General features: G+C 41.2%; 2 protein-coding genes across 4 annotated transcripts; both read right to left on the bottom strand.

Moving 5' to 3' along the window:
- Positions 1-520: 520 nt before the first annotated feature.
- Positions 521-8,505, bottom strand: LOC120550988. 3 transcript variants are annotated; one of them, XM_039788047.1, is made up of 9 exons: positions 8,377-8,505; positions 7,278-7,371; positions 4,801-4,846; positions 3,608-3,754; positions 3,268-3,339; positions 1,413-1,538; positions 971-1,042; positions 668-720; positions 521-574 (listed from the first exon to the last, which is right to left on the bottom strand). In XM_039788047.1, exons 2-8 carry the CDS (start codon positions 7,296-7,298, stop codon positions 680-682), a joined length of 525 nt encoding a protein of 174 aa, XP_039643981.1. In that variant the 5' UTR covers positions 7,299-7,371; positions 8,377-8,505; the 3' UTR covers positions 521-574; positions 668-679. The 3 variants fall into 3 exon arrangements, with proteins under 3 accessions (XP_039643981.1, XP_039643980.1, XP_039643979.1); XM_039788046.1 differs by having other exon boundaries at positions 5,035-7,371; positions 8,377-8,482; XM_039788045.1 differs by having other exon boundaries at positions 5,032-7,371; positions 8,377-8,476.
- Positions 8,506-9,140: 635 nt separating this feature from the next.
- On the bottom strand, positions 9,141-16,195 carry si:ch211-136m16.8. The gene is made up of 6 exons (XM_039788049.1): positions 15,909-16,195; positions 10,136-13,773; positions 9,827-10,022; positions 9,647-9,726; positions 9,472-9,557; positions 9,141-9,357 (listed from the first exon to the last, which is right to left on the bottom strand). The coding sequence occupies exons 2-6, from the start codon at positions 12,347-12,349 to the stop codon at positions 9,297-9,299; spliced, it is 2,637 nt and encodes an 878-aa protein (XP_039643983.1). The 5' UTR covers positions 12,350-13,773; positions 15,909-16,195; the 3' UTR covers positions 9,141-9,296.
- Positions 16,196-16,406: the final 211 nt, after the last annotated feature.

Consider the following 16,406-nt stretch of genomic DNA (forward strand, 5'->3'; position numbering starts at 1 on the left):
GTAGGCAAGCGTTGATCTCAGCATACACAATGACATATTAAGGTTAAGGAAAACCCATTTCAGGATACCCAGCTGTTTTTTGCAACTTGAGACTTGCCCAAATGTTATGCTTCAACTTTGTCTAAATTTTAATTTATATTGAAATAAATAAAAATTGACAATAGGAACACAAAATGTATAGTTTCATTGTTGTAATTGTTTATTGAAGTATAAATCAACAATAATAAAATAAAACAGTTACCCGACTGTACTGCCACAAGCCAGTCACACAGCAAAGCCTTTATTACACACATTTTATATTGGCAATAATAACCTTAAAAACATCCAAAGAAGTTGGCTGTACTGAAAAAGCACAGTATGCAGTAGCTTTGGGAAGGGCTTGTACTGCAATAACTTTAAGCTGTTTTTAAATCAAATAAGTAGAACAGCACACAGCCAAGTGTCAGAAATTCAGGTTGTTATGGAATGAAGACCAGTTCAGCATGGGGGGACGAAAACCACACTCGGTGGTTTTGATTTCTGTAACCACCTCGATTGTAGCCTCCCTTATTCTGCTGGTATCCACCTTTCTGATCTGTGAACATGCAAAGAGGAAAACATGATTATCTACGAGCATCCACATGACAGGATTTAATCAAACGACAAAAGCAAAGGAATTTACCCTTACATTGTTTAATGGTTACACATCATTATCCTTCTTCCTCCCTTTCTTCAGCAGCTCTGGAAAAAAGGAAAGTTGCAATAATTACACAATTGTAAAACATGGGAGAAAATAAGTTGAAACCGGGATCTAGACACAATTATGAGGCGAGACCAAAGAAACACCAAAACGAGAAGGTGGGATTTTTGGAACACTAAAGCCTAAGGGATTGTAAAAAAAACGGATATTTCATCAATTCCAGAACATTGCAGCATGTTTTCTGAGTCATTTGCAATAAACTTTGAGAAAAACCACAGTAACGAGTCATACCTTCTCTCAGGCTCCTTAGTTCTACCGATTGTGTTTTGAGTTGCTGTTCAAGCAGAATGCAGTTGGCGCAACCTGCAATACAATTTGAATATTACATTTACTGAGGACCAGGTCTGTCAAATAGTTCTTCATCCCCTTTTTATTTTCTGTATATTAGACTTGGATAAGTGACTCATGATAGTAAGAGCTTCACAAAACATCTGATTAATTGCAATGTCATGACAACAAGATATATGTCTGATACAGGAAAATAAATAAACAAGCTAAAGATGGACATAATTACAATATCTTAATATGCCTGTACATGGAGCCTTAACAAAAAAAAAGGTTATTTGACTTATCAAGTAGACACCTCACATCAGAGGTTTGATTAAATTAGTCTTAAAAGACCTTCCGTGGCCTCAGCTTTCCATTTTACCATCTCAGCACCGCCCCAGCTTACCATGGCCTTTGGGTTTAGCTTGCAGAGCTCCATGGTTGGCCGCAGGCTGTTTCAGGGCTTTGGCTCTGCTAACACCATCGCAAGATGTTGAGATTTCAGCAGCAGTAATGGCTGGCACTGCAGCATCTAAAAGCATGTGATAAAGAATAGGTAAAGTAACTCACAAAAAGGCGGAAAGTCCAGGTTACTGAACTCACTAGACCATAAAACCCTCCAGCAACACAAATTACATCACCATCTGGTTTTACCACAATTTTCCACCGGGCGCGTCTGCGCTGAGTTCCGAAGGCGCTGCGACCCCCGCAAGCAATACTTCCGGTTTAGCACTCCACTAACTTGAATGGGGATTAAATGTTTTAACCGTGCATCTCTAGATTTTCCAAATGTTATCGGACAGAATAGATGAAATTCTGATATTAAAACGAGTCATTTTGCGGGGGTTGCGAAACTCTATAAAAATGTATCCACTGATTAACAAAGTTTTCTTTCATCAAAAAAGTCTCTAGGGGAAAAGTGTTTTTGGCCCCCATTGCATCACGTGGTGGACAAAGAAGTTGCAAATCCACCGTTTGGCCGCTATGTCAAATTGGCTTCAAAGCCCTTCCTGGGGGCCTGATATGAAGGGGTCATTCTAAGCCAGTGGTCCATTTTGTGCCAGCCCACCATAAGCCACCCAAAATATGACTAAACCATATAAAATATTTAAAATTCTCCTTTTATACAAAATTTTTTTATTAAAAAACACAAATTAAATAACACACCCACCTAATGTACCATAAATTAACAAACTTGCTTCCACACCTAAATAATTAATGTTTTTTACTTAAAATAAAATAAAACTAACTACCAAAACACACATAACCCACAACTAAAACGAATGTCCAACAAAACAACTGCACTACAATAAAACAAAGAACACACACACACACACACACAATTTTTGGTGATGACAAACCTTGAAGAACGACACTACCACCAATAGAAATAAGTGTACAACCTTTGAAAGTTAGTGAGAGCCCTTTTTAATACTTAGAAGAGTCTAGCTAGGTTTGCTATCGCTGTCTTGCGAGTAAACGCAACCCCACACGCTGTGTTTTGTGGAGGTGTGAGAGTCCTCACAGTAAACAGTGACATCACTGCCTCTACTCTCTTTTCTTCTCTCTTCTCCGTGAAATGAAGCTGCTTTCAGGTACAGTAGGAAACGTGTTTAATAAACCATCTGACCAAAAAGTGTTACGGTTAAATATAAAGTCTACTTGTGCTACATTGGGGAGGGTTAGGGTTACAGAAACAACAGGCGAGCGGGCGATTGTTTTTTTTTATCTGAACGCAGCTTCCGTAGTAGCTACGGAGCTCATTTAAGACGATGCTCTGACGCCCGTTTCCATGAAGGCAGCACAGAGCTGCTCAAACAAAGCTGACAGAAGCACAGAGAAGTTAGGATACCCGTCTGGTCCAGTCGCAGTGCTGTAAACTGGCAGCTTTTAATGTTGCAGACTACTTATTCTTTAGTAGTTTAAGTGTAAACATGTGTTGTTATTGTGAATCTTTGGTTTAAACTAGCTTAAACAAACAGCTCCCCAAGGGTACCTCCATTCCAAAATATTGCTTAGCGCCCCCATCATCTTCTGAGGCCTACGAGTACTGCCGTTGAGAAACACTGTTCTAAGCTAATGAAAAAACATTTAAGTTTCAGAGAACTTTATTATAGTAATTATTATAGTAATTTCTGCCAATAGATTCAGCCTTATATGTCTTTTCAGTCAGGTTTAGCACAAAATACTAAGTATGGAAAGTCTTTTTAAATAAAATAAAAAGCTTAAAAGATTGCAGCGTTCTTCTGCAGAGTTTTTACCCATTTTCTTTCTCTTTGCGTTTGGCAAAGCTTCACCTCCATTTAAGGGTTGCTTCGTCACAGGGTTAGCTGCTGTTTGTGAGTAAATGGGGAGAAAAAAAAAAATAAGTATTTGGCCTGTTGAATTTGAGCAAGTTGAAAATATATTAGTTGAATTTTTGTATTTCTTTTGTTTATCATTGGGACTCAGAAATACAACTTTATAGGAATTCCATACTTGCGTAGAGCAAGACACAACTTAAACTCTGTACTATCAAATGTATGTACATTTGTTTTCATATTTGTAACCAAATATCAGAATCAACAGTCAAAGCATACAGTCTGAACGATGTAGGAGTACCTGTAGGCCCACAGAGTTTGTTTGTGTTTGAAGAGGCTGGTGCGTTGCTTCTCGCCGACGGCAGCCTGAGACCCGTTGCAGCTCTGCAGCCTGTTGGTACGCCGCTCACCTGCAATCTCTGCAGGCCCATGTTGGGTTGCTTGGCGCCTAACATCCGCACAGAAGGGAGACAATGCGGACAGTGATTATCAAACTCATCGAATTTTCAGAGGGCACTAAACTGTATGCACTGTAAGACTGAATGAAAAAAATAAAGCTTTGCTTTTGTCTGATAAATGCATGAAATTTTTAAAATTTGACATTAAAGTAGGGTGACCATATGTCGATTTAAAAAAAATAAAAAAAATAAAAAAAAAAAAAGACACTCGGCCCGGCCTCGAGACACAAATTCAGACAGGCTTCTCAGAGGTTAATGGGCATGTTTTATTATGCCTCAAATGGTACAAAAATAACTTCTGTAATAAAATAAAATCTGTAATAACCTGTAACAAAATAGCTCTCTTTTCAAATAATATGAAATAATGTTCTAGATATGACCTCTTCTGTGTTAGAAAATCCAGCTTCAACAAAATCTCTTAATACCTTTTCAATGTAATAAGATAAATAAAAAACAGTTTTATTATTTTTCCCGGTCTAACAAAAAAAAAACTCAGCTTTTATGTTTTTTGGTACCATGTGAGCTTTGAGATCTCCAGCTCCTTTATTAGACACCGAAACATATGTGCCAGCTTTGCACACGGTGCACTCGGCCTCCCACTTGTCCCGACTGGGATGGTACGTGGGAATTTATTTTTTTTGCAGTTCAACTTCGAAGCTGCACACGAAGCTTCGGCATTTTGTGTGCAATGCTGCTCCACTGTCTGCTCTGCTCCCCTGTGTATGTGCCCACAGGGCAGCCTCTCTGGAATTACGTCACGCAACAAAGTACCGTAGTATTGTGCGCTAAGCGCCAGCCAATTTAAGTACACACTTACTGCTCCCATGACAAACAGTGAAAACTGAACATTTTCATGAATTTATAACCCCCACCCCGGACAGTACGTAAAAAGTGGACATGTCCGGGCAAAAGACGACGTTTTGGTCACCCTACATTAAAGTGCACTGCTTACAATTCTCATTCACACTTAATAATTTACCCTCAACATTTGTGAAGAAAAAAATGCAATCTAAAAAACAGAATATACACTGCCTACCTTTTGTTGAAGCACACAACTTGTAGAAGCTGGATCTGGCTGTGGTCTTAAATACACAAGAACAGATGAGATCAACAGACTGTCATCAATACACGCAGTCAATGTTTGTGTTGAGTTGTCAGGTCTCAGTCATGAAAACAAAATGGCTTTAACAGATGAAATTCATTAAGCAGAATGTGCAGCCAACCTTTTGTACACTTGGTGGATTACCAAAGGACATTCAGATCTTACCACCTGGGCTGTGTCCGAAGCAGCAGTATTTCTCAAAGCTTCGGGTTGGGTTCGTCGTCTCGTCACAGGCAGGGTAGAGGTCGCTGCCTTAAACCTGCCAGGAAGTGCCGAGGGTAACTTTTGTCTCAACAACTGGGAGGCAGTTTTTGGGGGAGGCAAAAGAGATTTAGAAGCTGGTTGCCTCAGGAATGTTTTTCGGTCACAGATGATGTTTGATGGAATTTCTGATGGCATCTGAGCATCTGGCTTACTGGGACCATCCCCATACAGCTTTTTCTGTGCCCCTATGGTTTTGCCCTCCTCTCGTTGAATGTTTAGGTTTGCAATTTTACAATCAGTCATTGGTGTTGAAGTGATCAGAGAGTCTGCCCTCAAATCTAGGGGATCATCCCAATTGAATGGCTTTGCTTTGATGTTCTCCGTATCCATGCTTTGATGGCCCAAAGTGAGGGAAAGATCATCTGTCAAAGACAGAGCTGATTGGGAATGATCCTTAGTCTCACGTCGGCCAACTCTAAAAGCCACTTCTACAGCTGGATTAGCTTCAAATGTGCTCTCAGGGGTGTCAACTATGTTGGCAATAGGGTCTGTGCTATCGATTGTCCCATTAGGTGTTGATAGTTCAGGAGGCTGGACTTCAGAATGCTTTTCTTTAGGGCTACTTGTTGCATTACAGACGTTAAGAGGAGAGGGCTGGTCGAAAGTGTTCTGGTGACTGTCCTTTTCTGACAAAGTTATTGTGCCGTTCTGCTTAGTAGATTTAGTATTGAAAGTGTTGTTTTGGATGACGCTCTTTTCTGACAAAGTTATTGTGCTGTTCTGCTTAGTAGATTTGGTATCGGAAATGTTTTGGAGGCAAAAGGTTGCAACACCAGCGTCCCCTAAAACAGTATTGCCACTGGATTTTTGAAGGGAACGTCTATCAAAAGTGGCATTCTGCATATCACATGAACCACTTGCCCTTTCAGCTGAACGATTTTGATTCATAATCAGGGAAGTTTCTGTGACATTCTTAGAGACCGAAGTATCCTGATCTGTAGCCTCACTCCCCGCTTCGGGACCGTTTACATTAGACGAGGGAAGATCCAGCGTGTTATTTTGAGGCACGAGTATTTGAGTAGTTGTGTTTAAATTGGTTGAGGAACTCAACTGGGAGAGCTGGAGAGAGGTAAAAGTGCTGTTCACAGACCCAGCTGTTTTTGGGCTTGGTTGCGGAATCTTGCTGCTCAACTCAGCGTCATGGCTGGTAAATATCTCTTCACTGTTAGCTTCCACAGTATTAGAAGTCACCACAGGTTCAACATGAAGCTCAGAGGGGACATCATTTGAACTAGTGGTGCACTGCATATCAGAAGTAGAGAACTGCGATGGAGCACAATAAACAGACACGTCACTCGAGGAGGTTATGTCGTGAGTAACATTAGCAGGAGGGGTACCGAGTACTTCCTGAGCGGATGTTTGAATCTTCACCATGTTTGGTTCACTGGGCTCCAACGAAGGCTGACTGTTGTCCAAAACACTGCCTTTAGAAATATCCCAAGTTGCGTCCAAGGAAGTTTGCTTTATGTTTTCCCCCACACTTTTATCAGATCCACTAGAGGAGCTTGTATTGTGGAGGACATTGCCAGTAAGAGTACCTGACAATTCTTCACTTCGATTTGTGTTCAATTTGCCAGGTTCTGCCACAATTTGTCCACTCAACTCTGAGGGTGGCATGTTGTTTTTCAAACTATCCACTGGTTTAATATCCGGTGTAACCGCCATGAAGGATAAATCCCTGTCTTGCGTTATCTCTGAATCACGTGTAACATCAAGCAGAGTAATATCCGGGAAGTATCGGACATCAAGCCATTGCTCAGGAGCCTCAATGTCAATCTCTGTTGTTCCACTGTGTCTGGACAGTTCAGGAGAGTGGACTTCAGAATAGTTTTCTTCAGTGCCGGCATGGTTAATTGAGCTTGTTTCTGACACATCTTTTGTGCCATTGTGTTTAGAAGGTTCAGTATCAAAACTGTCCGCTTTGGGACTGCTCACATTAGATTGCAGAAGATCCAGAGTCTTATTCTGAGGGCAGGGTATTTGAGCAGTGGCGTTTAAATTGGGGGAGGAACTAAAGTGGGAAGGCTGGCGAGAGGTAAACCTGCTTTTCACGGACCCAGCTGTTACAGGTGTGGCAGACACACTGTTAGGAAGAGTTGAATTACATGTATCATCAAGGAGGGTAATTTCTGGCAAGCATTCCTCACCAATCCAGTCCATAGAAGCATTCAGGCCCCCTAATGATTTCCAAGAACTCATTTTTCTCCTCCGGTGTCCTCTCAGAATCTCCGTGCCCGCAGACTGTGGATTAAAGGATTTAATTAACGCAAAAAACATTTGGACTTTTACATTATGTAAACTTACATTGGGCAAATATCACAATGATTGCCAACTCTGAGATTGAAATGGCTTCACTAGTGGATTATGTTAGGCATTATAATTTTTTTTACGTTTTTTTATGTACAGATTAAAATCAGTAAAAATAACAAGTTGGTACAAAAAAATGCAAATCAAAAACGTAATTTTTAAATTATAAAATAAAGCCAACTGATGACCACAGACTAGTGTTAAACACGTGTTATTTAACTGGCCACACATTATGATCATGTCAAACAGTGCACATTATCAAGAAACTTTCAGTTTAGTTGGCAGAAAACTTATGTTAGCTAGGCTAGATACAATAACATTGCAACTTCAGCCATCAGAGAAGGGTCGCGGACGCCGCAGGTAACATACGCAACATGGCAGTTAAAATCTGCAGGAAATTAGCTACATCAAACGACAGGAAGAAAAAGAATGGACCAAATCAGACTGACTAATGGCATGAACTATTTCAAAAGTCTGCAACGTTACGCTATAATGTTAACATTACTCCAGTGTTTCTGTCTGGCCTCATTTCAGTTAAAAAGCGGAGTTAACTTATCTGTTTAATCGTCTCTGGCAGATTTGTTGACAGACACACTGTTACAGGTTTATTCAAAAACAAACGTCACTGGCAGATATAACGTTAAAACCTTCCGTCAGTTTTCTCTCCGTTTTGTTATGGATCAAAGTAGCCGGTCGGGAGTTAACTTTATAAAGGTTAGCTTTAAAATAGCTGTAACGTTACCAGGAGCCAGGCAACAGTGATCTATATAAAACGTAGAGAAAACATAAGTTGTTGCAGCCTATAGCTAGCTGAGAGGGTTAACGTTAACCGCTAACGTTACGGTAACATCATCGTTAGTGACGTTTTGCTCGAGGCATATAACGTTACGAGGGGTTGGTAATATTTGTCGGTAGAACAGAAATAACTTTTTGACTCACCTAGCTGTTCTCTTGACCATAACCTGTGTCAGAAACAGTTCAGAGACCACTGGAGCCCGGAGCGCCGTTTTGGTTCAAACAACAGCCTTCCTTAAACTGGATAATTCCAACCAATCACAGCTGAAGACTTCTTCTTCATGGGCTTAAGAGCGAGTGATGTCCATTCGATGCTGCCATCTACTGTCTCGCTTTTAGTTCAGTGTAATTCTAAACTGGTGCACAATAAATCGCTTTGATAGAAACACGTGCAGGCAGTGGTGGAATGTAACTAAGTACATTTACTAAAGTACTGTAACTAAGAACAAATTTGAGGTAGCCTACTTGTACTACAGCTGAAATGATTATTAACCGATCGTTTCCAGTTTCTAAAATGTGGGGATTTTTCTGCATTGAGTACTTTTACTTTAAATACTTTAAGTAAGTTTTCCTGATGATACTTAGGCATACTTTTACTTAATTAAAAAGAAATGTATGCAGGACTTTTACTTGTACCAGAGTTTTTTTTTTTTTACAGTATGGTTATATACTTTTACTTCAGTAAAAGATCTGAATACTTCTTCCACCACTGTGTGCAGGTGGCTGAGCACATTCAAACTGTCTGTCGTTTGAGGTCTTCCACCAACACTCCCATCACAGCAGTGTTTCAACTGTGGACTTCAATAGTTTGTCCCTTTGCCCCCTGAAGAGATTTGAAGCTATGATGATTGTGCGTGCTAAAACTCAGCAAAGCCACCACTTCTTGCACTTTGTATAAAAAAGTACCATTCCGTTTTTAGTTAAGCTTTATTACAAAACATAGGGCAAATAAGTGACACAATTAACATTACATCCACGTGTTCAGTTTCATAAATACACCAAAATAAAGCCATTTCTATATTATATTCAAATAATCATACACAGCATTACAGTTAATTTCCTTCTCACTCTTTTGTGGTTTTCTTCAGTTTGGTCTTCAGCTCGGACATAAGTGGATTTCCAAATCTAGGGACACACGAGAAAACTAAGAATAAGAAAATGTCTGAACACAATATGCCACTTTTGTGCTTAATATTATAAATGTCAATACTCTGAGATGTTTTGTATTTATTCTTTTACCCTGGATGTCTTGGTGTCATCCATTTGGGTTTAGGTTGTGCCTCATCCTGTTTGGGAGCGTCACTCTTCTCCTCTGGTTTTGTCTCCTGTTGATATCGTGACATTTTAATAATGTACATATATACATATGCCTCAACACAAGACAAAAGTGGTATTCAAAGATTATTAATAGTACCTGTGAGAGGGTTTCTGGACTACATTCATCGCTCACTACCCGTTGTGTCTTTTTTAAAACAGGAAAACCTGCACCAAGCCCTAAAAGACAAAGATGTGTGAAATTATTTACAGATCATGAAAAATAACTGGACATGAAAGACTCAAGGTAGTGGCTTTCCATGTGTTGGAAGTGACCTACCAGGCAGTTTGATTCCAATGCCCAATCCTCTCAGAGGCACACCTGCAGGGACTTTGGCTGACACATGTGAAGAGGGTGTGGGATCCACTGAGGGCTTATGTAGAAGGGAGCGGGGATCTTTGGGTGGCCTTACACGAGGGTTTTTAACAGAAATTCGTGACCTTTGCACAGTAAAGTCAAGCGCAACGGTGTCCACCTGCAATGACAAAAACAGCTCAAATCACACCATGTCTGTAGTTTATGAAGGCTGTCTGATTCTGATTTAATAAGACGTTTTAATGGTCAAATATGTTATTTTAGAAATAATACCTCCATCTGATCTTTAGACGTTGGCTGTTCTGCCACCTCCGCCCTGTTTAGCCCAGGTAATGATTCAGCAATATCTTCTGACCATCCGGGTTGTGGTTTGTCCAGGGATGGCATCTTGCTCTTGGATTCAGTGCAGGTGTCGCTTTGTAAACCAGATTCCGTCAAAACTATTTCCTCCTCGAACGAAGCCTCTGATATGCTTCTAGATGGTCCTGATTCAGTGGGTTTGATTTGATCTAGAGAGTCAGACAAAGTTATCTCAAGAGGCTCATCTTCAGCTTTTGTTTTCTCAACTTTGAATGGAGTGCTCATTTCTGTCATTGGCTTAAACTCTGCTTCTTTAGAGTCTGTCCAATCAGTTATCTCAGCATCAACCTCTTTCTGTGATCCAGTTTTAGTCTGCACTTCTGTTTTTTCTTGTGATTTATCCGACTCCTGATTCAGATGTCTAGCCTCTGGTGACGTGACTCCTGTATCAGGGTGAAATCCTCTCTCAGTGATTAAATCCTCCTCTTTCAGATATGATTGCGCTGTCTCAGCTGCTTTCTCCATCAATTTATCCGGAGATCCAGAGTAAAATTGTTGTGGAGACAATTCAGAGATGTTTGCTGATTCGGACACATTAGCCAACATGTCATATATGCCTGGAAATGACACAGTGCTACTTGTTTTCAGTAGCTGAGTTTCACGGTTTTGTATGCCCCATTCACTGAGAGACTGGTCCAAAAATCCAGACTCTACTGTTGATGAAGACATTTCTGTGTCACTCACTAACTCAGATTCCCTTGAATTTAACTCTAAAAGCTGCTCTTTCTCCTTCTCTGTCTGCACTGATGCTATTTCATCTTGTTCCTGATTCGATGGCTCCATTTGGTGTCCAAGCTCTGGCTCTTCTTGGTGTTTTATTCCACCAGTGTCCTCCGACAACACTGTCTGTATCCACAAGTCGAGGATTTCTTCATCGATCACATCCTGATGGCCACTGATTGAGCAAACTGTTTCTTCGGCACAACTCCCCTCCAATTCTGTCACATGCTTTGCCACTTCTTCTGTTGATAAAGTCAAATCTCTCCGTTTGGACTCGGCTGTCTTTGATTCCCCTGCTGCTTCAGTTAAACCCTCCTCATTGCTTATCATCTCAAGTGCTTCGTCTGATAGTTGATTTTCCGTCTGCAGTGACTCAACTGGTCTATACGATTCAGATTCAGCCATTCCTGCTACCTGCAGATGTAAAAACTCCAACTCATTTTTGTTCTGCTTTTCATCTTCTCCTGCATCCTCCTCCACTCCATTACCTGTTTCTTCCATATCTATCCTTGCATCTTGCATTTCTACATCTTCAAGTAATTCAGGCTCAGTCTCAGCCGACTGTTTCAGGAGTCCAGATTTAATAATGTCTTCTAGTGAACTAGGAGTCATGGTGCTGTTTTGCTCTGAGTCTATAGCATCTACCGCTTCCTGAAAGAAGCTAGTCTCTGTCATCTTCTGTTCTTTGACCTCAAGCAAAGTTTCATCAGCGAATCCAACCTCTTCCTCTGCTGTTACAGCTCCTGGCGTCTCACTGCCATTTCCAGCAGCATCAGCTTTGGACTCATGTAGCTCTTCGTCTATTTCAAATTCAACCAAAAGCCCTTCAGGCCTATCTTGTGCCTTGTCGCTCTCGTCTGGTAAGCAGACGTCTGACTCAAATTTCAAGTGTTCAATCCCCGTCTTCATTAAGTCAACCAGTAATTCTCCTTCCTCTTCCGCAAGTAAATGTCCTGATTCTTGAATTACTACTTCAACAAGTGGTTTCTCTGTTTCGTGTGGCAATCCAGCTTCAAAGCTACCCGTTATATCTCGTGGGCTTTCTCGTTTCTCTTCCATATGCTCCCTCACCAGTAAATAGTCAGCTCCGGTGCTAAAGCCACTGTTTTGAAGGCTCTCCGTCTCTTTGCTCTCCACCTCTTCTGGTAATTGGCTGACCTGGATTTCCTCGCAATCTCCTTCTTCCAGGAACCTTTGTGTTGTATTTTCCTCTGGCCCAGGCTCATTGTTGTATTCAGGAACTCCCTCTTGTGTTTCCTCACATGTTGGAGAGTTTAGCTCCTGCAACACAACAAACCGGCCTTCACATATTCCATGGGGAATATTTTTAAGCTTTTCAGTCATTTCCTGTCTAGTCTCGCCTTCCAATTTTTCCGTAGCTGAGGTGGTTGTACATCCTATTTCCATGCTATTTTCTTTGTTACGGACTTCACTGGAAAGCCTCTCCTCTACGGAAATGTGAGCCGCTGTCACATAAGACTTTTCTTCGATCACGGTGCCATGACCCTCTGTCTCAACATCATCAGCCTCTCTTGTTGTAGTTTGCACTTCGGTGTCCTTAGCCACATCCTCTTGTTCTCCATCTGCAAATTCAGCTGTGTGTGGCTCTGTTTTAGCATTCTGTGTGACTACTTCAAGTTCAGAAAAATTGTCTTCTTCTTGTCTGTCTTCTGTAACTGTTCTGATGTCGTCTTCCTGCTCTGGCGCTTCGTCTGTCTGTTTGCGGTCTCATTCATATTTTCTTCCTCAATGACAGCACCGTCATCCAGTGTGCTCTCATCCTCCTCTTTCGCACCTCTTCCACTTCTATGAGTCATCACATGCTCTTGCTCGACAACAATTACCTCCTCCTCAGGCACAATGCCACTTTTGTCGTAGGTCGTTTGCAATTCAACATGCAGTGAAGTAAAGCCTGGGTCTCCCTTGAAATCTCTGCCATCATCTGACAACTCTTTACAGACTGACAGCTGATTTTCAACTTGTTTTGCTGCTTCATCAGACTTGTTCTCATTTTGACAGGCCAGCTGTTGCACACTATCACTGTATTCTGCTTCCTCATGCGTCACCGCTGTATCTGCCTCATTCCTCTGCAACTTTGCCTCTTCAATGTGCATGTTATCCTCTTCTTTTACACTCAAATCTTTGATTGTGCACAATTCTACCTCAATGTCTTCCGCCACCAAATCTTGTTTATGTTCAAGCTCCATTTTATCGTCTTCTTCCTTCACTGGGATGGTTTTGTCCATTTTTTTATGTTCATCCACTCTCATTGACACCTCTTCAGCACCAGCATTTCTTCCACTTTCCTCCATGTCTTCACAAATTGCATCACCTGTAAGTCTTTGTGACCTGGTGTTCGTATGTTCTTCATTCTCCGGCGTCTCATCTTGACTGGGCAATTTCCGATCTCCGTTTTCTTCTTGTTTGTCTTCTTGTTTGTCTTCTTGTTTGTCTTCCTTTGCAACCAGCAGCCCAGCATCGTCATTTATCACTTGGGCAAACTGTTCCTCTCTTGTGCCCTCACCTTCCTCAGTTGCTTTGCTCTCGCTGATTCTGTTCGGCTGGACTGTGTACTGCACGCTTTCTTCATCAGGCCTTAAGTCGATGTCCGTGGCGCAAAGTTCCCCGGCAACAAGTGGCTGAGATGAGCTAAGCAGAGAGGCTGTCGCAAGAGGCTGTTCCTCATCGATCCCCCTTCCGCCAACGTCAACATCACCAGAGTTAACGGGCTCACTGTCAACTGCAGATCCCTGGATGGGCTGTATGTCATTGCTGGCGATGTCAGCGGGCTCTGGCCTGATGAATCTGTTCACAGCTCCGGTTATATAGTACTAAGAACAAGATGGAGAGAAAGAAAGGGAGACTTATGTAATTGACTAAAAAGCATTAACATTTTGAAATTTTCTCCATTATGCATTTGTTGTCTTAGTTTAAAACCACCCTTGTTCATATATCTTTGTATACTTTTGGCCTGACGCTGTGTTTTATGGTTTGGGATAAGCCCCTTAGTTTTACTGAAAAGGAAATCTTAAGGCTAGTTTCACAATAGTGTCGTTCCAGCTTTGCAACAACAGTTTGGTGAAGGGCCCTTTCCTGTTTCAACATGACATACACAAAGTCCATACCTGGTTTTCTGAGTTTGGTGTGGCAGATCTTGAGTGGCCTGCACAGAGCCCTGACCTTAACCCCATTCAACACCTTTGAAACATTAGTGTTTTTTTGGTGTTGTGTTTCAAGCGACCTGATGAATGTAAGTTCAATATGTACTTTCCTTTTAGCTGTCTTTTGCTCTCTTCCAAATCTAATCTCTATCTGGCTCTTTAGTTACATAAGGCTGCAGTATGTTCAGCAGCTAGCAGCCAGGTAGCATACAGTTAGCCTGGTCTTAGTCTCGCATTGCCAGACCTTCCTCCACAGCGCTGCGGCGGAGGGTCTGGTTAGCCCACACAACATTCCGGGATGGGAGAAAAACATTCTCTGTTCTATTGCCATTTCTTTAAACCAATCACAATGGTCCTGGGCAGTGCTAAGCGCTGAGCGAAGTCACAGTGCCGCTGCAAAATAGCCTCGGGAAGAACTTGTTTTGGTGGAACGTGTGTACGTTCAAAGGTTGTTTTAGTCGTGCAACAGAAAACTCAGATTGGACAGAAAGTCTAGCTAGCTGTCTGGATTTACCTTGCAGAGATCTGAAAAAAGGTTAACCATAGTCCTCATAAATCGAGTTTAAAATGCCAACCCAAAGGAAGCCAAAGGTAACGGATCTAGCCTAAATGAGTGAAATCCGGTGGAATTTTTGTTGGCAACGGAACAATCGCGTGTATATAGACTAGCCTGGTCTCAAAGTTGTGGTTGTAAAACCAAAACAATGAGCTGAAAGAAGCTATAACTTCTTCAACTGCAGAGTTGGGTCATAATTATCTGGTTCTTTAATGCAACAAACACCTTTCACATTAAACATAATCATTTGATCCATTGTTACTATAAAAACACTGGAGCAGCTTTAAGCATCCCAGGAAGCCTTCCAAGTGAGCCAGCCTGCAACATGAAACTCAAACAACTAAATGTGATACAGACAGCAAAAATGTTCTTAGTTATACCTGTGCTTTTCCTATTAACACAAGTGATAATGTCTATACTGTTAAAAGAGCCTACTGAAACACTGTGTGCGAGCCAGGCTGTACAGGCCTTATCGTCCAATATCAGTAACTCACTAATGCTCTTGTGGCTGTGGGGGAAAAAACAGGTCCATAAATTCCTAATAATTCCATCTGAAAATCCTAGACAGGACTAATTATTATTGGCACTAATTATAGGCATAATGCAGATGGTCTTAAATTGCTAAACCACCAAAAGAATAAATTCCCCACAAATGCAATAAACTAATGCAAGCTATTGTCTACAGGCAAGTTTGCAAATCAACATATATGAAAAATAATTCAACTTAACTATTGTCCCTAAAATTGGTAGCAAATAACAGTGTTCTTTCAGTCCAGGGAGTGTGTTTATATATATATATATATATATATATATATATATATATATATATATATATATATATATATATATATATATATATTTATTTTAAAGTAGGCTATAATGAAATAACGGAAATGACAGAAGTGTAAAAAAGAAAAAAGCATGATTAAAAAAATGTATAGTTGTGTATTGCTTTTTTTCTGGCTCAGTACTGACGTTTTATTAATCTCTCTTTATTGAGAGAGAGAGAGAGAGAGAGAGAGAGAGAGAGAGAGAGAGAGAGAGAGAGAGAGAGAGAGACAGAGAGAGAGACAGAGAGAGAGACAGAGAGAGAGACAGAGCGAGCGAGCGAGCGAGCGAGCGAGCGAGCGAGCGAGAGAGAGAGGAAAAGGGAGACTTCCCATCCGCATTTTACTGCTTTTAACTTTAAAATAAAAACGGTCATCTCATCACACGTTTTTTTTTTTTTTAAGATGATGCAGCGGCTCACCCAAGCTGTCCAGAAAGTCCTCTCCACCCTGGTGAAGGCACTCTCGGGGTCCATCTTCAGACTTCCTCCTCGTTGACCCTCGGATTGAATGTCCTCTGGATGGGACCCCGTTCAAACCCACCTGGCAGTTTAAAACTCGACAGCAAGCTTCCATGCGAACGCGAGCAGGTTTGAAGACATCCGCTGCTAGCCGCGGTTCAGTTCCATATACAGACATATGTCCGGTGTATCATAATTAAGAGGAAGAGAAGAGGGTGATTAAACTCAGCTGAGTCGGCCGCGCATCAAGCCTACGTGTTGCAGAGTTTGCGGATGTGCGCAGATCTTCTGTCAGGCCACAAAAAGTGAGATGGTTTCGGAGTTGTTGTGTCACACTTTTTTTTTTAAATAACTCTGGTCGTCCGGTTTTTTATAATTCAGATTGGTAACATTAGTAACAATCATGGTGGAGAAAAACCAGGAACTCCTGAGCTGAGAACATGTCTTTATGACAAAAAA

Source organism: Perca fluviatilis, chromosome 21 (assembly GCF_010015445.1).
Source record: "Perca fluviatilis chromosome 21, GENO_Pfluv_1.0, whole genome shotgun sequence".
NCBI classification, from domain to species: Eukaryota; Metazoa; Chordata; class Actinopteri; order Perciformes; family Percidae; genus Perca; species Perca fluviatilis.

Coding starts and splice junctions, on each gene's coding strand:
- LOC120550988 (XM_039788045.1), bottom strand. CDS start 7,329: ATGAGTTCTTGGAAATCATTAGGGGGCCTGAATGCTTCTATGGACTGG. Junction 3,755..4,800: donor GTTGTGTGCTTCAACAAAAG/GTAGGCAGTGTA, acceptor TGCGGATGTTAG/GCGCCAAGCAACCCAACATG. Junction 3,340..3,607: donor CAAACTCTGTGGGCCTACAG/GTACTCCTACAT, acceptor ACTCACAAACAG/CAGCTAACCCTGTGACGAAG.
- si:ch211-136m16.8 (XM_039788049.1), bottom strand. CDS start 12,349: ATGGAAATAGGATGTACAACCACCTCAGCTACGGAAAAATTGGAAGGC. Junction 9,558..9,646: donor GTCCAGAAACCCTCTCACAG/GTACTATTAATA, acceptor CGATATCAACAG/GAGACAAAACCAGAGGAGAA. Junction 9,358..9,471: donor ATGACACCAAGACATCCAGG/GTAAAAGAATAA, acceptor GTGTGTCCCTAG/ATTTGGAAATCCACTTATGT.